This window comes from Chelmon rostratus, chromosome 2, assembly GCF_017976325.1.
Source record: "Chelmon rostratus isolate fCheRos1 chromosome 2, fCheRos1.pri, whole genome shotgun sequence".
Classification (NCBI taxonomy): domain Eukaryota; kingdom Metazoa; phylum Chordata; class Actinopteri; order Chaetodontiformes; family Chaetodontidae; genus Chelmon; species Chelmon rostratus.
In genome coordinates this window covers 5,282,536-5,303,473 of record NC_055659.1, presented here as the reverse complement: position 1 = coordinate 5,303,473, position 20,938 = coordinate 5,282,536, and the positions used below count along the sequence as shown (strand labels likewise).

At 42.8% G+C, this 20,938-nt stretch overlaps 1 protein-coding gene across 1 annotated transcript in view; it reads left to right on the top strand.

Annotated features, from left to right (window-relative positions):
• The window catches only part of LOC121620948 (filamin-B), a 67,839-nt gene that overhangs the window by 21,281 nt on the left and 25,620 nt on the right, over nucleotides 1–20,938 (top strand). The window contains exons 2-15 of the mRNA XM_041957209.1: nucleotides 4,027–4,136; nucleotides 4,308–4,443; nucleotides 4,915–5,012; nucleotides 6,021–6,168; nucleotides 7,278–7,396; nucleotides 7,567–7,641; nucleotides 7,764–7,926; nucleotides 9,323–9,523; nucleotides 9,624–9,761; nucleotides 9,999–10,125; nucleotides 11,825–11,961; nucleotides 12,841–13,034; nucleotides 15,813–15,926; nucleotides 16,284–16,427. Coding sequence (XP_041813143.1) covers nucleotides 4,027–4,136; nucleotides 4,308–4,443; nucleotides 4,915–5,012; nucleotides 6,021–6,168; nucleotides 7,278–7,396; nucleotides 7,567–7,641; nucleotides 7,764–7,926; nucleotides 9,323–9,523; nucleotides 9,624–9,761; nucleotides 9,999–10,125; nucleotides 11,825–11,961; nucleotides 12,841–13,034; nucleotides 15,813–15,926; nucleotides 16,284–16,427 — 1,904 coding nt within the window. The remainder of the gene's footprint in view (nucleotides 1–4,026; nucleotides 4,137–4,307; nucleotides 4,444–4,914; nucleotides 5,013–6,020; nucleotides 6,169–7,277; nucleotides 7,397–7,566; nucleotides 7,642–7,763; nucleotides 7,927–9,322; nucleotides 9,524–9,623; nucleotides 9,762–9,998; nucleotides 10,126–11,824; nucleotides 11,962–12,840; nucleotides 13,035–15,812; nucleotides 15,927–16,283; nucleotides 16,428–20,938) is intronic.

Genomic DNA, 20,938 nt, shown 5'->3' with positions numbered 1-20,938 from the left:
AGGTGTCGGCCAGTAGATGAGGGGGGTGTCGGTTCAATTCTCACCTGGATCATCCATGAAAAAGAAGTCTGCAGGACATCACAGGAGACTGCGGCAAATAATATTATGTAGACCTTTGTGGGTCTTCATCCAGTCTCTGAAAACCATTGCTTCATGGGCCAGGTTCACAAGTGAGGGTGTGTATTTGGGCTGGGTGGGGTCAAGGACTTTCAGGACTCTTCCAGTCAGTTTCTTTTAGACATGAAGGATCTGATTGGTAGTATTTGGCGTTACCTGTCCAGGTGTGAGGGGGGTTACCATTTATGGTTGTTTTCTTTAGACTAAACCCAGAACATTACATCAGTGTTGCTGAATTTAGTGTGTGAGAAATATTAGTTGAAGAGTTGTCTCTTTATTTAGAACATAACTGATTTGGGGCCTCAGATAAGCAGAATGCTGAGTGATGTGTGTCCTCAGACCTATGAGTCACATGAGGAGGATGAGGGACTCAGAGAGGAAGGAGAGGTCAGGTTTTAAGCAGCAGGAAACAATGCAGCAGATTAGGGATTGTTTGTAAGCCCTCTGTAACACACACACACACACACACACACACACACACACACACTCACACACGTAATCCGATTGCTTGAATTTATTTAAATTATATGATACATTTCAATATCCTTGTATTTTTGCTGTGTTGCTCTTCATCTGTCATTCTTTTGACTAGATGCTTTACCCCCCGTCTGTCTTACTCTGGACCTATATGTGAACAATGGGCTGCCATGGCAACAGCCTCGTTACTCACAAAACTGTGTCGGCAAGGACACACACGCACACAAACACACACAGTGTTTAGTTCCCAGTATGTTGTTCTGAGCTATTTGAGTTAAATTGAGTTCAAAGGCAAAAAAATAGTATTTTAAGAAAATGTGCAAATGCAAGTTAAGAGTTTAACATGCGAAGCCAAAGCCAGATACCAACAACAGCCAGAAACACTGCCAGCCTCTCTGGACCCGAGCTCGTCTGTGATGGACTGATGCAAAGTGGAAAAGTGTGCTGTGGTCTGACGAATCGTGTTTGTAGACTTCCCCGCTTATTCCAGCAAGACGACGCCAAGCCACATTCTGCACGTGTTACAACAGCGGGACTTAAAGAGAGCAGTCCGGTCCTGTGTCCCGCTGAAAATGTGTGACACATTATGAAGAATGACTGCTGAACAAATGAAGCTGTAAATCAAGAAAGAATGTTACTTTCAAACCTTCAACAATTAGTGGCGTCAGTTCCCAAGTGCTAACTGAGTGAAAAGCTGATGTGACACAGTGGGCTGCTGTCGCAACTTTTTGGTAATGGGTTACAGGCTTTAAGTTCAGAATGAGTATATACTTGCAAAGAACAATAAAGTGTATTAGTTTGAGCATTAAATATCTTGTATTTGTACTGTATTTAGTTGATTATGGGTTGAAAAGGATTTGCAAATCATTGCATTTTATTTTAACTTTCATCCTTTCAGCTTTAATCATCCCAGCTGTCTCGGAATCAGGGTTGTGCATGTCTCAAAAGCTGGACGAATAAAACCAAAACTGTCCATATGGATGTGATGGCACTAAACCAGGGGTTCCCACCCTCAGTGTCAGGACCCTGTAAGAGGTCCCAAAACCTGAGGCGTCACCAACAAGTTCCAGGATTGGAAAGCAGAATAAAAAACATGCACACGACACAGCACTGTAGCTGTGTCATATGGTTTGCTTTCATGTTAATTTGAACAGGTTGTGTGTTTTTTTGACTTTTTTAGAGAAATTTAGAGATAAAAAGTACAGTTTTAATTCTTTTTTCATGCATTAACTAAACGACCGTGTCATAACTTGAACGGTTCGTAGTTCCTCACCTGGTTCCAATAAAGAAAGTGTCTTGTTTGGTGTGACTGAGTGTAAAGCTGAGTGAGTGAGCTCAGCTATGGGTGGAGCTGTGCGCGTGTGTGTACGCATGCATGCGTGCGTGCGTGCGTGCGTGTGCGTGTGTGTGTGTGTGTGTGTGTGTGTATATGTGTGTGTAGCGGTGCCTTGTGTTGCTCGCTTTGCTTCAGAGGAGGCTGGTGGTGATACGCACTCACAGGTGTGGCAGATCAACCATAGAGGGCGAAAGAAGGAAGGGGCAGACAGAGAGAAAGGCTTGGAGAGATTAATGAGAAATGAGACCTACAAAAGTCAAACAGGTGGAGAACGTGAAAGGGTTGGAGGAGAGATGAGAGGAAAAATGAATGACAAGAGTTGAAATAGGTGAAGAAAAAGAGACAGAAACACAAAGAGATAACTGAGTGTGTTGAGTCTAGAGAAAGAGAGTGATTAGGAATGCAGAAAGCAGTGTTGTAACCTCTCTTATGTGTGTGTCGTTGAAGAGTATCCTCCATCATTAACAGTGTTGTGACACCCGTGGGTGAGGCAGCACTCTCCCAGAGCTCCACCTAAACCTGAGCTGCTGAAACATGTTGGGGCCACAGCTGGTTGGCTGAGCTGGAGATTCACCAGGTGGATTTCTCACACACACTGACGACACGGCTCATATCTGCTAAACACACATTACGCAGTGCTGAAAGTCTGCTTGCAGCAACACGGTTGCATAAGCAGGCAGAGACCAAGACATTTAGTAACTACGTAGGTGTGGAGGCTCTAGGATGATTGACTGATAAGTGCTGTTATAGACCTGTAGTCCCAATGATACGGACGGTGAGGTGTGTGGTGTCAGCAGAAGCCACATATGTAATGACTGAGGACATTGTTTTAACTTCCATCTTGTAACTGCATTGAGAACAAGATGAGATGCGTCTGAATCAGCGTATGTACGCAAGCAGAAATTAATCAGAGCAGCATGTCGCAATGTGGGGAGAGAAGAAGGTGTGTAAAGACGAGCTGATACACATCTGAAAACTAATAAGAGTCCAAATGGACTCAAATCACCTCACAACCATGGATCCAACCCACATTCTGCATGAAATATGAATGTCAAAAAAAGTTCTTACTAAATAGCTTTCTCTGCACTCCTGAGGCTTTAGTGTGTGGTGTAGGTGCGTGTGTGTGCGTTTGTGCGTGTGTGCGTGTGTGTGCGGCCCTGCCCTGTCCTATCAGCTCGTTATGTTCTTCACTCACATACCTGCTTCAAACCATCCACTATCTTCCCGCTCTGTCAGCATAGTGTAAGAAATGTAGGACTGACACATACCTGACATCTTTACATCACGCCTTCAAAGCGCTGTGGCGCTCAGGAAGAAAGAGCGGGCTCTCTGCTAATCACAGGGTTGGCGGTTCAAGCCCTCCTAATGTCCACATGTTGAAAGACACTGAACCCCAAGTTGCTCCTGACTGGTCAGGTGAACACCTGTTCCACTCATTTGTTTGGACAGCTAATGTTAAATGAACCTATTTATCTGCGTCGTTTTATTTAATTGCAAAACTCCTTTGTGCTGTTAGTGACTAAAGCTCTTTTTAAGTAGCGCCTCTTACTTTTTCTGACATAGTGCTGTTTTTTCTTTATTTTGAATTTATGAAAAATAAACCATATCTCAATCTCTGATTAATCTGTCACACTTCACCAGAATGTCTGAGTTTCTCTTTAAAGAATAAGTTGTTGTTATCGGAGGCCGCGAGACTAAAAATGACTGGAATGTTTTGTCTGCTTCACCCTGAACTCAGAGTGCTGCAGCCAAAGATTAGCTAATATTGCTGTGTGCCTATGCCTATGCCTATGCCTATGCCTGTGCGTGTGCAAGTGCATGTGTGTGTACGTGCATGTGTGTGTGAGAGAGGTACCAGCTGGTACAGTGAGGTCTCATTAATGAGCAACATTACCCAGCAGCACTCTCCTGTCTCACTCGTTCTGCTCTGCTAAAAAAAATATGATAAAAATGATATTAATGGTAATTTGGGGTCTGGTTTTTCACCGGCTGGTGTTTAGATGTTGTTCCACAGGTGGAGCTCAGTTCTTAGCATTGTTTTATCTCCAGAGCAGAATGTGAATCTGACCTCAGGTCTGTCTGTGTCTCTCCATCAGACTCAAAAGCCATAGTGGATGGGAACTTGAAGCTGATCCTGGGTCTGGTCTGGACTCTGATTCTGCACTACTCTATCTCCATGCCAGTCTGGGAGGGCGAGGATGAAGAGGTAACATCCAGCTAAGTTTTTATGAACTCCATCTCATGACAAAATCAGCTTTCTGTGTTGAAACCGGATTTTAAAATTGAAGGAGAAAATAAACAACAAGATGAATAGTTGCTCCACTTACATCAACATCTGTTAGAAAGCTGACTGCATTCACTACATGATTCTGTTCAGGCAGAGTCAAAGACACCTAAACAGCGTCTGCTGGGCTGGATCCAACACAAAGTCCCTGATCTGCCAATCACCAACTTCAGCAAGGACTGGAGTAACGGCAGGGCACTGGGAGCACTGGTCGACAGCTGTGCACCAGGTGTGTGTGTGTGTGTGTGTATGTACAGAAATGAATAATCATCAAACAGCACATCGTCCATATAAACTGGCAACTGAGTGCATTTCTTTAACTCCCACCATGTTTTTCCAGTATGAAAGTAAGAAGCATAGACACAACAGATAGTGATGTGTTTGTCCAATGAGGTTTATCAAAAGGTTTTATTATTATGTCTCAGGGTGAGACAGTCTGCTCCAAGAAAATCATTTTGACCTTTTCTTTAGAGAGAGAAGACAAACCTGAGACTAAAGACTTAAAAAAGCCTGAGACTAAAATCTGATGCAGTGAGACCTGAAACAAATCAAGGCCTCTTGAAAGGACTAGTTGTTGGTCATGAAGTGAGCTTGTGAAACTGGAGCTCAGTATTGCAGTACTTTCCCAGCAGAGCTCATACTTTTGTGTGTCTGTTAGTTGTTGTGGTTGACAGTGTTATTGTGCGTGTGTCCTTTGCAGGCCTTTGTCCAGACTGGGAGACCTGGGATCCAGTGAAACCAGTGGAGAATGCCACTGAAGCCATGCAGCTGGCTGACGACTGGCTGGGCATCCCGCAGGTTAGATTCCCCCTGATGCTGCTCCACACGCTGCTCTCTGCTTCTTCACTGCGACCTCTGACCTGTCTACTTTAAATTTTCAGAATTTACCTTGACAAATTTGACAGAAATATGAAGGAAAGCAAATGCAGAAAACCAAATATAGGTCAAAATAAGTCAAAAACTTCCTTGCTGGTGTTTCACAATAAAAGCCTTCAGCAAGGCAAGAAAATGAGGGCGTCTCTGGGGGCTTTTACTGTGAAGCATCTGCAGGGATGATTCATACATGTTTGCTGCAACCTGGACTGCTAACGGTGCTAATGTCTCAGATGGGTGCAGTGACATTTAAAGGTTTGCCTTGCATCTTATTTTGCAATCCAAATATCTGGAAAACAGCACACATCCTGTACTTTCTATCATGCAGCCCAGTAGAGGCAGGATTCGCCCTGCTGTGATTTTTCTCCTGAGGTCAAAGGTCACCAGCAGCATGTTACACAGAGGTTTCCTGATTGTTCACAGCAGAGGAAACTCACTGAACCTGAGCTTGTTTTTTACACACTTTTGCTTGAAGCGAAGAGGATACAGCAAGAAGATTCATGAGCTTCATGAGCTGAAACGGAAATGTATTTTAATGACTTATGTAACAAGTAGTATTATTCAAAATCTGGTGGAAAACCAGAAGAGTGGAGGCCATCATAGCAGCAGATTAATGCTCAATACCTGACAATTTAAAGTACTTCATGAGATTGATATAAAAATGCTGGTACAGCAGTACTATCACAACAGTTCCTCTCATTGATTTACGACATCGCCCTCAACTGCCTAATTCAACAATGGATGATAAAGGGATAAATATCATGGGAGAGACAGTGTGGCAGAATCTCTGACACTCTCACATCACCCAACCCAGTATTCTGGGAAGACCATGTCCACACTGGCAGCTCTATTCTGCTTTAAGGGATATTCAGGTCTAAAACAGATTCATTTATGACAAACCTATACTCTGTGTGTGTGTGTACTCATGTGCAGGTGATAGCTCCAGAGGAGATCATTGATCCCAGTGTGGACGAACAGTCGGTGATGACCTACCTGTCTCAGTTCCCCAAAGCCAAACTGAAAACAGGAGCTCCACTGAAACCCAAACTCAACCCCAAGAAGGCCCGCGCATACGGAGCAGGTACAGACACACACACACACACACACACAAAATGACAAGGTACAAACAAGCAAAAAAAAAAGAAGATATTTTTTGATGTCCTGTTGTTCATGTGTCATTTTATTTAGTCACATACATCTTTGCATCTGGATGTTGATTGAATAAGAGTTTCTGTGTTTGTGACCTGTTTTTCTGTGTTGGCTAATGGGAGCACTGGAAATGCTGGTCTCTCTGACAATGTGAGGAAGTGAGCAGCTGTTAGTCTGAACAATGGACTACACTTAAACTGACACACGCACACACACACACACACACACACACACACACGCACACACACAGATTGGTGAGTATAACAATCATTGGCCGACTTTGACTGTAAGCCTGAGGAGGAAATACCTGGAAATGGCTACAAGGGTAGCTGGACACTGTGCGCAGACACACACACACACACACACGCACACGCACGCACGCACACACACACACACACACACAATCTTATTCTGCTTCAGGCTGTGCTCAGAATGACAGCAGCACTGGTGAAAAAGTATGTTACTTCCTTCTGCACGTAGAGAGCTTCAGCAGGTTTATAAAACAGAAGAAACTGAACTTGTCTCAGCTCTTGCCGCAACAAAACATGGCGTCATCAACGCAAATCAAATCCACTGAAGCGTACATTCCTGTTGTGGACAGCTTAATTCTGCTGTTTTGTATATACAGCATATAAAATATACAAATATTCAGTTAACAACTGTCATCTGTGACAAGGAACAGAAGCAAACTCTTATATTTCAGCTGCTGGAACCAGTAAATGTTGCTGAAGCTATTAATTGATTATCAGAATAGTTGCTGGTTCATTTTCTGTTAATCGACTAATTGATTAATAGACTGATCATTTGTCCTCTAAATGGTTTCATCAAAAACCTGTTGCCAAAGCATGTACAGTATATGGACATACTAAAGTGGACAATACAAACAGTTCATAAACAGTTGCATACAGTACATACAGAGGATGTAGTTTCTGATGAGGTTTGATAAGGTGAGAAATGATTGATTGGTTAAACGATACATGAAATGACTGATAACATGAACGTTTTTTACAGACTGTATCTGTTGATGATCCTCTCCTGTAGGTATCGAACCGACGGGGAACAGGGTGATGCGTCCTGCTGTGTTCACTGTGGACACGTTCAGTGCTGGTCAGGGTCAGGTCACCGTATACCTGGACCATCCTGACGGCACCAGGGAGGAGGTACGTACCTAATCCTCCTCTTCATCTTCCTCATCCTCTACAATTCTGTCATAATTAGAGACTACAGACTAGTCTCACCTGTTTAAAGAATTTTATATGTCTATTTAAAATTTGATGAACATAGTTTCTGCTTTGCACCTCAGTAACATCTGTCTGTCTGTGTTGATCAGCTGAAGGCAGAGCCCAATGAGGGCAAGAAGACTTTCGGCGTCACCTACATTCCTCAAGTCATTGGACCTCACAAGGTAAGCTTCATTTTATTCTCTGTAAACATGTAACTATTAGTTGAGTGCTTTTGAATGCACGTGTCAGAAACGCTTCTTCTTCCTGCAGATGTCTCTGGGTAATCGTTGTGTTTCTTTCTTAGGTGACGGTGTTGTTTGCAGGCCAGCAGATTCCCAAAAGTCCATTTGAGGTGGACGTAGACAAGGCGCTGGGCGACGCCTCCAAGGTCACGGTCAAGGGCCCAGGAATCGAACCTGTGGGCAACATTGCCAACAAACCCACCTACTTTGACATCTACACTGCAGGTCAGAGAAATTGCAAACGACATCTGAGAGTGTTTAATGCTCAGAAACACATATATTTTTATAGGTATGGTGAAGTTAGCCTTCAGTGCAGTGAAAAGAGCTCATCACTCAGCTCTGAGAAAGGATGTGACTACAGACTTCACCATTTATGGGAGTGAAGCCACAGATTGTAACAGTTTACACAATCAAAGACTCGCCTTAATACACGAATGCCCTTTCAATGTAAGTGCACACACGCCGGAGGCATCTTGGCATGTGTCAGCTTGTCAGGCTCACTGATGGGCAAGTTTCCATTTTACTCATTGAAAAAGTTATCACAGTATTTATTAATTACTTACCAACAACAAGAATTTGTTACATTTCTCATTGCATTACATCGTTACTCAGCCCAGCTTCATCAGAGGTGCTGACAAACAACAGCCTACAGTTGACGGTATTTACTGACCATCAGCACTATTTAGGCTCACCAGTTGCTAATATTTGCTAATAATTAGCAAAGCAGCTAAAAAGATGCAGTATTTGAACCAACTGTGGAGTTACTGGGAGTCACATTTCTCCTCTTTTTTCCTCACCACCTCCCTACACCTCCAGTCTCTATGCCACCAAAACTGGTACCAACCCTCCATCAACACCAGTGACCAAAGGACACTATAAAATGTTGAAGTAATTGCGCAAACTGCAATTATTGAATGTAATCTAATTACTGAATTTCAAATTGTAATCCCTTATTTTAATTGTGCTGAAAAAAGCAATCATATTATTGTGACACCTTACTAATTAATGCATTACTTTCCAGAAAAACAGCAGTTTTTTCACATTCACTCCCCAAAATCGAAGCCCAGTCTACTTTACTTTGAATACTTTCTGTCTACTGGATATGTTGGATTCAGTGTGTCCTTGAACGCATCATTAGAAAGGCGTTTAGCTGATGTGGCGAGGAGATGAAGAGACCAACTTTACTGCTGCAACTCTGCAGCTGTATGCAGCTTTCAGACGCTTGTGGTTCAAAGTTTTGATTGTCCAGCTGTGTATACACTGTGTGGTGCTGTGAGTCTTTCAGGATCTCACCAACATCGCCACATAAAGTATAACCGCAGGCCGTCATTTCTAGGAAAAAAAAACATAACATTTCAAAGAAGGTGAGTGAAAACCAGCTGCCCAACAACCAACGGGAGATTCCAACATGTAGCAGCTAAAGCAATGACCAATAAAAACTAATTGTTTGGAATTAACATTTAAAGTCAAGCTGAAAACTTACTCCATAAGCGGTAAAACTGTAACAGTACAGGATCGTTTCTCAACATGGCGGACGTGTTTTCACCGAGCTCAGTTTCACTATTCCCTGAAGCTGGAGGCTGACTTGTTAAAGTTCCCTCCTCGTTACGTCTCTCTGTAGGAGCCGGTACAGGAGATGTGACGGCCATGATCAGAGACCCTCAGGGCCGCCAGAACAGCGTGGAGGTGATGATGGAGGATAAAGGCGACAGCACATATCGCTGCACCTACCGGCCCATCCAGGCTGGCCCACACACAGTTACCGTCACCTTCGGAGGGGTGGGGATCCCCAAGAGCCCCTTCAATGTGGACGTGGGGCCTGGTGAGTTATTTAAACTTCACAGCATCAGTGAATTGTTCAAAAGGACTCATAAACACGGTAACCATCACCCCTGTATGTGTGTTTTCTCTGGTTTGTCCAGCCTGCATGCCTGGGGCGTGCAGGGCAACGGGTCGTGGTCTCCAGCCGTCAGGACTGAGGATGAAACAGGTCGGTGACTTCAAGGTGGACACCAAAAACGCTGGCAGTGGAGACCTGAAGGTGCTCGTCAAAGGACCCAGTGAGTGCAGTTCACACTGTAAAGACTTTACAGAGAGACAAACGCTAGCAGCCTGGCTCAAGGGACTATGAGGTGGAAGTTTGTGGTTTTCAGTGAAATGTCTCATCAACTGTTGATGTATGGATGTAAAAAAATTACTTCTAAATACTTTAAGAAGGTCAAATGAGGCAGGTAATTTCACAGTGTTCTTAAAGTCATATGTAATTACTGATGTGTGTTTGTGTTGTGTTTGTTCAGAGGGCATCGAGGAGCCGGTGAAGCTGATCTCCAGTCAGGATGGTGTGTTCTCCTATGAGTATTATCCCGACAGTCCTGGCAAATATACAGTCACCATCACCTGGGGGGGTCAGCACATCCCGAAGAGGTGAGCTGTACACTCTGTGTGTGTGTGCTTCAAAGAATTACCTCAGCACATTACCTCATTTGATCTGAATGGTTGGATCCGCAGGGGGATGAAGACTTGAAGTCTGGGCCTTGTGTTCTCTTTGTCACCTCTCTGTAGAGCTGACCGGCTGTTTTGTTCTGTTAGTGTTTGTATTGTTATCAGGGACTTCCCCAACGCTCTGAGCAGCCAGCCAGATGTGAAGAGAAGCCTAATAAGGGATTGTTGGCGGCGAGACGCGCTGATGAGTGTGTCTATACATAATGATAAAATGAAACAAACATTTCACAAAACAGCGATGTTGACCGCACCTGAACGTGGTTCAGTCATAATGCAGAACAGAATCATGCACAGGCATCCTCACAGGTCATACAGGGTCAGAAAGTTCCCACAATGATGAAGCTGTCTGCAAATCTTCGGGGGTTTGAGAAGTTGTGCTTGGGTAGGTTTCTGTTTTATTTCATCCAGCACTGACAGTTAGCTCAGCAGCTAATGTAACACACAGAAAGCCCTTTCTGTCACCCTGGATGTTTTTCTGGCAAAACAGTGTGCTGCTGCCCTCTCTGGGTTAAAGTTTCTGGCCTGTTTCACCTCGGACCACAGCCAGCATCACCGATGGGTGTGGAGGTCGAGCCACTTTTATTTATTTAGCCCGATACTACAAATGTGCCTCAGGGGGCTTTACAACCCTTTAGGACCCTTTAGTTCGTCTTTAAAGTCGAACTGAAATTTTAATTCTCCTTACTTTTGTGTCAGGAAAATAGAAGTTGTTGTATGTATTTTTCAAATCCATGAAAACTGTGTCCAAACCTTGAGCCTCTCCAGTGTTACGCTGCTTTTCTTTCATGGGTCCAGATGTGCTGACGTTAAATGTCCAGACTGTCAAAACTCATAAACTCCCGATGATTTGAATCAGGACACAGTTACTCAACAGAGGGCTGAAATCAGAGATGAGGCTTAACAACCAGTCACGGCTTCGTCTGAAGCTGGTTCAAACCTGTGCTGCTGATGTGCTCCAGCCTGCCCGTTAGCCTGCCTGTTATGAAGGTTAAAGGACCCCCTCACAGATAACTGCACGAGTTAAAAGACAGTACAGATATCATCATAAAAACTCACTGCAGAATAATTAATAACATTTAAATTTCTTCTTACAATTTTGAGCGAATAAGATCAGAGTAAATCTGTGTTTGCTGATAAAAAATAAATTAACTCTGAATAATGATATTATTAGCAGTAGCAGTATTAGTTGGAGGAATAATTTGCAAAAGCAAACAAAGACAAAATTGAAGGTAAAAGAAAAAATTAGTGTGTGTGTTTTATTTGAGTGTGTGTCTGTGTGTAACTGTGTGTGTTAGATGAAGACAGTAAATCCCAGTGGACAGGTTTATTTGGCATGAAGGTGGTTTCCATCTGTACACACATGCACTCACAGCCAGTAAGTGCTGCAGATTGGATTACAGCTCTGTGAGGCACCGTGTGTGCGTGTGCGCACATAAATCTGTTTATGCAGTCACAGGGCTTTCTTACGGGGGACAAGAGTCCCCATAATGTAAATGATTAGATTTTATGGTGAAGGCTTGGGTTAAGGTAGGTTAGGGTAAAGTTAGGGTTAGGTAAGTGTTGGTTATGGTTAGGATTAACCTCCAGGCAGGATGTTGACACTTCTCGCTCTCTTTTTCAGTCCATTCGAAGTGGCGGTCGGTCGGGAGGCGGGGCCTCAGCAGATCAGGGCCTGGGGTCCTGGCCTGGAAGGAGGCATTGTGGGTAAACCTGCCACCTTTGTCGTGGAGTCTGTCGGCAGCGATGTCGGAGTGCTGGGTGAGTCTCTGATTTCACTTTTTTCAAATCTGGTTTATTTTTGGTCAAACAATATTTAACGCTATCAGACCTTTTCCTTCATCATATTTTTTTTTTCACTGATCAGATTATCAGGTCATCACAGTGTTTTAGATCAAACATCTGAACAGAGGCGTTAAAGTCAATAAGCTTCATTGTTACTTCATTGTCTGCAGGCTAACCTCCATATTTAATCTGCATTTCATATTTCTACTGCTCATCTATCTTATTATGGCCACAAATATCACTGTAAACAATATTATCTCGATATGCATCCAACCTCCCTGAAATGCTGCCACTGCTGAAGGTTACAGTGAAATTGTCTCCAACAGTGTTAACAGCTGATTTTTTCAAACCCAAAAAAACTACAAGGTAAACGGTAAATTGCAGCTTGTGGACAGAAGAAAATTGGTGATGGACTGCTGCACATTTATATTGGGCTCTAGGGGTCATTAGCACCACCTGCCTCTCTGCACACAACCTCCACTCTACAGCTGACAGCTAACAGGTCAACCTGTACAGTTAAACAGATGACAGACAGGAACCCTGGTTCGCTGGGCCTGCTGTGGTCACCTGTGTGACTAATACAAAGGTGCTTACTTGTAGCTCATCAGAGTAAAGCTAACGAAGGCAGTAGTGCTGTGCTCACAGTGGGCTCTGAAAAGACTGTAGTCTGTAACAATGGTGAAAGAAAGAAAGTCTGTTTCACACACATCTAGTTGTGAACATTAATTATGCTTCACTAAAAACAGTTTTACCTTTGAGTTTACCTGGAAACGGTTCAGATTAGAGATTTCAAAGCAGGGATCCAATTGGATTAAATGATATTAAACGATCTAAATTCACCTGCTGGATTTTCAGGTTTTGCCATTGAGGGACCTTCGCAGGCTAAAATCGAGTGCGAGGACCAGAACGATGGGTCATGTGACGTCTGCTACTGGCCGACAGAGCCCGGAGAATACGCCATCCATGTGACCTGTGATGAGGAGGACATCGAACACAGCCCCTTCATGGCCTACATCGTCCCTGACAACAACGCCAGTGACTCAGATAAGGTCAGTAAGACAGAAACAGCACATCTGTGATGATTGATCAGATGTCCGAGTCCGATTGGAAACTTATATTCACCTAAATGTTGATTAAATATGTATGTGTGTTTAATCTATCACTCTTTATTTTTGTATGAGCTACTTGATCTAAATACTGCTGCCAGTATCCAGTCTAACAGAGGAGTTTAAATGCACTAAGGTTAGGACAGAACTTTTATTATCTGGGAGTAAGGACATGTTAGTTAGCAATGTGGTTCCGAATCCTTCTGGGGGGAGGAAATGGAACCCAAGGGCAGCAGTGCAGGAGGCAGAGGCAGCTCTTAGGCATGCAGAAATAGTAGGAAATGTTCAATTTGGCCGGGGAGGCTTGGGGCTTGGCCCAGGCAAACCAGTGTGGAATAAAGCAGGTCTAAAGGAGAAAAGAAAGCTTGTAGTGGAACAGGTGCGTAGGCAGGAGGAGTTGTTAAGAGGGGCAAAAGCAGTTGGTCAAGCCAAACAGGGACAATGGTTGAATTGGGAAGGTGTTGAGAAGAGGAAACTTAGTTGGAGGGACCTGTGGAATATGGAGGAAGGCCGTATTAAATTTCTGATAGGGGCGACATACGATGTGTTGCCAACCCCGCAGAACCTAAGTCTCTGGGTACAGGGCGATCAATCGTGCCCACTCTGCTCAGGTACAGCAAGTTTAAAGCACATTTTGTCAGGTTGTAGAATTAGCCTATCACAAGGCCGGTATACATGGCGGCATAATCAGGTGCTGAGAAGCTTAGCCGCAGGCATTGAGGAGAGAAGGAAGCAGGTGAATTCTGGAAGTTCTAGAAAGGAGAGGTTAGATGTGCAGTTTGTTCGAGAGGGGGAGAAAAATAAAGCTGCTAAGTCAGGGAGAAAGCAGGGAGGTGGCTGCCTGGTAGGGGCTGATGATTGGCAAATGCAGGTCGACTTGGGAGGACAGCTAGTTGTGCCCCAGGAAATAGTTTATAGTAATCTGAGGCCAGACATTGTCTTATGGTCCATGAGTAAAAAGACTGTGTATTTTATTGAGTTAACAGTCCCTTGGGAAAATTCAGTGGAGGCAGCTTATGAAAGGAAGAAGACTAAGTATGCAGATTTAAAGACAGAATCTGAGCAGAGGGGATGGAAGACCAGGGTCTGTCCGGTTGAAGTGGGGTGTAGAGGTTTTGTTGCAGGGTCAGCTGTTTCACTGTTGAGGGAGCTGGGAGTGCATGGGCAAAATTTAAGAAAGACAGTGAGGGAGATGTCAGATGAGGCTGCTAGGTCTAGTCAGTGGATATGGATCAGGAGAAATAATAGTAGTTGGGGGGTGAAATAGGGACAGTGGGGGGGCAGGCAGAGGACATGCATGCCTAACCCGGCAAGAGAAGAGGTTAAAGTCTGAACAAGACACCTCTCCTCTGCTCTGCTTTCCCCGCCCCATCTTCTCGCTCTGCCAATAGGAAGAGAACCAGGAAGTTTAGATAAGGTGGGGGGTGTGGCCAGCTAGAGTCTCTCTTTGGGACCATGCGGCCTGTTCAGGTGAGTTTGCGTGGTAAGACACAGAGTTGGCTTGTTTTTTGATCTTTTTGGTTGTTTTCCTGTCTTGTCTGCTTCTTGAAGGAAATGTTAGGGTTTGTTTTCCTGCTCTGTTTGCTTTTTGAAGGAAATGGTAGGGTTTGCTGCTTCTTGAAGGAAATGTTAGAAGAGGCTGTTAAATCTAGTCTGTGGTTTAGGCCTCCTCCTTCAGCACCTTCTAAATTTTCCACCCCCTACCCGAACAAGGGTCTGTATCCAATCCCTACTTTCATCTTTTGACTCTACCTCTTTATTTTCTATCCCCTACCCGAACCAGGGTTTGTATTCCCACCCCGCTTTTTTCTTGGTGCAGTTGGTGAGAGGCAGGGGTAGATGATGGTAGTGTGGCAATCGGCAGTTACAGGTGGCATCTAGGCCTGTGGTAGCATTGTAGCAGCTAACAATAGCTAAAGCGGTGAGAGTATGATAGTATCTTAGCAGTTAGTATTGGTAGCTAGCAATTAACATTAACAGTATAGGTGAATCTAGCGTTATTGTCTTCTTCTGTTCCTCTTAGCAGGTAGCGGTTAGCACATAACATTAGCTAAATGGTAGCATCGGAACTGTATTGTCTTCTTCTGTTCTTCCTAGCGGTTAGCAGTAGCATTAGCAATAGTTAAATGGTAGCATCGGTACTGGCCACTACCTGGAGCATCTCTGGGTCAGTTGAACGTGGCGGTGCTGTTTGGATTGTGTAGGAGCAGTGTGAACTGGCACTAGGGGGGGTGACTCTGGGACGCCGGAGTTCACTGCCTAACCTCCTGGAGGTGTAGTGGGACTAAGTAGGCGAAACACTGTTGAAGGGAGGTTTCCACCTGATGACCCCCAGAGACGTGTTAGGAATCACTGCTCTTTGGCAGGTATAGAGGCAGATTAGAGCTCCAAGGTTCTTCACTGAGAATGAATCCTCTTTTTGAGCACAAGTATCTTGTGTTTAAATTAACTGAAGGTTCAGGTTCAAACTATCAGGTCGATAAGTTTAAATTATTGATCTGATATAGATGAAATTTTATCTGTGAGAAGATGCAACACTCTGTTAGAGTTGTGATTGTGCAGCAGAGTTTCTCTCTCACACGCTTTGAAACACAGTAGAATACAGTAAAGAAAGGATTGGAATGTGATCAGTTTTATTTAAGCAGATACGGATCCATTAAATTTTGCCCGGACTGGTCCTGGACATCTTTTTTTTAATTCATACTGGTTTTGTGGTTGTAGGTCCAGGCTTACGGGCCTGGCCTTGAGAAGACTGGCTGCCTGGTCAACCAACCTGCCGAGTTCACCGTCAGCGCTAAGGATGCTGGGAAAGGACCTCTGAAGATCATGGCTCAGGTGAGCTCAGAAATCCTCTCGTACTCAACCGTTACAGACACACCCTTAAAACAACAGAGGCTTCAATTCTACGATTTGTTCGGTGATGCTCACTTTTCATAGCATCCATGTGTGTGTGCAGCTGTGTATCTCAGAGATTTTCTACATATATGTAGGACAGAGTTGTGTGAATATGTTGATTCGATTCATTCTTAGATTACTGCTTGTATCTTTGCTTTTTTCTGTTTCCTCCACATGCCTGCAACCTCCAACCAAACATTTGTTTGTAGCCACATGTTTGGACTTTTGTATCTATTTCATAGTGTTTTGACCACCTTCTTCACTGTCTGTCTGTCTGTCTGTCTGTCTGTCTGTCAGGACGCAGAGGGACTTCCGGTGGAGGTGAAAGTGAGGAGTAAGGGTGACGGGCTGTACTCCTGCTCCTACACGCCAACCTCCCCTCTCAAACACACTTTGGCCGTCGCCTGGGGAGGAGTCAGCATCCCCAACAGCCCCTTTAGGGTAAGCAGCCAATCACAGCACCCTGTCACAACAGGAAGTCATTTCCTGCTCAAATCCAAGGACCTGGTTGTGGCAGAAAGCGTTAAGGTTGTCCAATCAGAGCAGATTCCAGAGGCAAGTTTTAAGACGATGCGGTCCAAATATAAGGATGTGAGCAGTAAAACGAAGAAGCCTCTGATCATCATCACTACATATACTGAGGAGAGGTACAGCTCTTAGTTTAGCTGCACAGATAAATCAGTTTAGCTAGCACAGATAAATCAGAGGTTAAGTGATATTTGGAAAAAAAGCATACATTGATTTACTTTGAATAAAGCCAAGCTAGCTATTTCCCCATGTTAACACTCTTTATGCTAAGCTAGGCTAACCACACCCTTACTCCAGCTCCATATTTGTAACACTGACATGAGACTGATCTTGTAAAACGAAAGAAAATAAGTGTGAATTTCAGAATGTGAAAGCTTTCTTTCAAACAAGCTAACCAGCAAGCTACTTTCCCAACAAACAGTGCCAGTGTTAACAAGCTAACGGATTAGCTTCTGCTACTTTGTTTGCTAGTCTGATGTGCATCAAATGTTTGCTGGGCAGCGTCCATCACACAGGCTGTGTCATGTAGCGTGAAGCCATTAGCGTCACTGAACACAAGTTGGTTCTGTGGCCTCACGTCTGAATGTTTGTGATTTTTGCTCAATCTCTGAACTGCAAAGTTGACTTTGTCAGACTTTCATTTAAAACCATTTTCTGATATTGGAATAACATATATCATTACGCTTTGTCATCCCGTGTTATTGACTGAAAGAGTTTGACTGCCTGTCACTAATCTCCACATTATGATCAAAAATGCAGTTGCAACTAACAAACTGTTGTATTTTCATCTATGGTTTTCATCTCATTAATTGATTTTACATGTAGTGGTTTATCCATCAAACTCACTGACCACTGTAACCTTTTTTAACTGCCGTTGTTTGTATGGAGACTGAACATGGGTTTGACCACGGTGTGCACTAACCATTCTTTTCTTCACTGGATCCACTGTCCATGCACTGTTACTCACTTTGTCTGTTTATTAGCACTTTTTTTTGGTTGATCTGCACTAAAACTTCACTAATCTGAACCTTTCTGATCTAAGCTACAAACCAAAGAAGAGCGTTTGTAATTCAATATCGATCCGGTACTCATATTTACTAAAATGTTCATTTAATATGTGTCTGACACATTGAAGCAGCTGTAGGTACTTAATATGACACACCTTATTTTTTACAGCCAACAGCTTGCAGAGAACTCTCTAACCAGACATATTTAAGTTTGGCCTGTACAGATCCATCAGAATATGTCTGATACTGATCTTTATGACCGCCCTGAGACGGAGCCTTGCTCCACTGTAAACAAAGGCAGTGTCTTGATTCCACCTTAAGCACAAATCATAATGTAGTGGCTGTAAAAGAAATTGATTGAATTGATTTTTCCAAAGAAGACGATAATCTTACTCCATTTTCAGTTCTGCAAACTTTTAACATGTTTGCATCAGTCTTAGACAAAAAAGACACTTGACAACACACATGACATACAGAAACATGCTTAGAATACATAAAACACATGTAAACATGGCGTTTCTCTGAGTGTTTTCTGAAGATGCAGTGCGTTTAGCTCTGCAGCTTTTCAGATTTTTGCATCAGTGTTAATTGCTGATCCAATTAAAGCCTGATCAGTGAGTTGAGACTGCATTTCCCATCAAAGATTGCTAACTAGCCAGCTAACACAATTATTCATTTATGTTTGTGGGAAGCCAGTGAGGGATCAGATCCTTGTTACTGCACTAGTGACTCCTACTGGTTGATTGTTTCAAGTGCACAAAGGCGAGTGGGATTTGTAGCATAAACCTGCCCGGCGTGAAAGGTTCAGATGAGTGAGGCTCAGCTGTTCACAGCATGTGATTTTATTTTTTTTATTAAGTAAAGTGTTCCTGTTGAATGAAAACCTTTTCACTTTTCCCTCAGTAATTAATTCAAGGCTACTCAGGACAAAACTTTCAACTAAATGGTAGAAATAAACAAAACGCATGAAACAGAGTGAAAATGTTTTCATTTTACAGTTAATTTTATGCACTAATCAGTCTTTGCACTGTAACCAACTTTAATTTTGTGTCTTTTTTACTCAGTTTGACAGATCTGTTAGCTTTGTAGTTATTGCTGTCAGGTTTCTGACTGTTTATCCGCTGTCTTCCTTCTTGCTGTTGTTGAAGGTTGTTTATAGTTTCACCTGCGTGGCAAATATATCTCATGAGAATCTTCTAACAGGGCTTAGATATGTCTGGATATGTGTTAGTATGCTGTTTGGGAATTTCTGATGATGCCAAAAGGCTTCAGGAGCTTCTTTGTGTTGAGCTGACACAGGTACAAAGTCTAAAAGCTGTAAGATAAAAGAACTTGTAGAGTTTTGCTCGGTGAATATTTGTTTGTGCAAACCTAAGGAAGTAATCAGCGTTTAGCTCCGGACCCTGCTTCATAATATTTGGACAAAGCTTTTCTAAGCGTTCATAGTGGGAAAAACAACATTCTGTAACATAACAAAATGTTAGTTTTTCTTCTGGCTTTGATGGATTACAAATATTTGCACTGGCACACAAATCATTTGAAATGGTCCAGGGAAGTTTGTACTTGTCTAGAAGGTATTTTTCCATGTTTAGAGCTGATGTCACTGTGATGATTCAGCAGGCTTGTTGTGAGCTGCAGCAGCCTGCAGGCCACCTGGCACCGACTGCACCTTTCTGCAGTTTTAGTGTTGACACAAGCGATGGATAGAAGACAAACGGTCACACCCAGCTCTCGGCGTGCTGGGAACACACTGCAGTGACACCTTTTTATTGTCAATGAGAAGGTAAAGAAGCCAGTGTGAAAGAGCGGTTCATGGTGGAAACCTGAGCCTGACTGTCACTAATGTCCACTGCTGTGATGAAAGCAACATGTAATAACAGTTCTTGTGTTGCTGTTTGTTGTGTTAAAAGCAGAATGCTTATCTTTGCTGACGATGCTTGAATTAATGTAAGTTCTCTGTTTGATAGCATGAAGTTGTAAAGCTAACCATCAGTTTTGGTTAAGAAAAACCACCCAAGCCAGTCTCCCTGCAGCGACAGAAACCAGTTAACTGTAGTGGAGCTGCCACAGTCACTGGTCTGACTCACTGAGATGAAGTAAAACTGCAGTGAGGGGTTGTGCTGAGTTTAACTTTGGAGTCTTTAAGGTGTGAATTTGCTCTGTTAACCTGCACCTCAAAAGAAACCTGGTCTGGAGTCAGTTGTGAGACAGGAGTCAATGGTACAGATACTGTGTGTCTCTACAACAGTAAGATCATTTCACTGTTATGCTAACAAAACAATAGCTGGCCAAGCTGCCTTTGGGGGCTATTGTAGCTGGCTAGTGTGCTAGTGCTAGCACGCTACTAGCCAGAAAGCCCCACAAGCAGTCCACTATAGACCTTCATTAAGCACATCCATGGATGTTCGAGTCCTCGAAGCTTTGAGGGTTCAGTGAGATTTAGGCTTCAGTCTTTGTTGTTGTTGTTGTTTTAACTTTAAAATCAAACCTGGAAGACAGCTGATAAACAAATGTTTTATATAAGCACTGAATCTGTAACCAACATGTTGACTGAAACTAACATTAATCATCAGCTGTACTAAAGGCCAAAGTCATTTATATTCACTTCAATCCCAAATCAAGTTAGATTTGTTTCAAAATAAATTCTCACATTTCATTTAAATGTTTTTCTGTGTTGTTTGGTTCATTTGCTTTAGTGTGGACGGACCCATAACCATGATGTTGTTTTTAATTGTATTATTATTATTATTATTTGTTCAATTATAGCTCATATTTCAAGTTTCTGTATAATGTTATATTGTACTTCTCAGGACCAAACCAAAAATAAATATTTTAGAATTCTATATGATATAATTTTAATTCCAACATTAAAAATAGAAATGGTTTTGGAAGCTTGGAAAAATGAAAATGCAGAAGTAGATCATGTCGAAAATTGTATGAAGCTCTGACTTTATTTGTATTTAGAATTATTCTTGTGACTTTGAGCAACTATAATGTTTACCAGGATCTGACAACAGAGAAGAGACAGTTAACTAAACACACATCAGTGACCATAAATATCAGTGCATGTGTACATACAGTAAAACATTTTATAACTGTGTGTGTGAAGTGAGTGACAATTATGTGTTATTGTGTTTTACTAAAGGAAAAAAAAGTTTTTTTAAACAGTGTTTGTGGCTGTTTCACACTCATGAAAATTCAGTTAAGCTCAATCTTGGATACATGAGTAAAACTAGTTAACGGATTTCACTGCAGGATTTGTCAGTATTATAAGTTCTTGTTTTTTTTAACAGTTAAAGTCCTCCTGCTCGTTATTGTTGCCAACATGCTGCTGAACATGTCTTCAGCAGCTATACAAGACAAAACTAGAGTCTGTTCTTCTAAAACTGGTTAAATGTTCTTGACATGTTTTGGGGC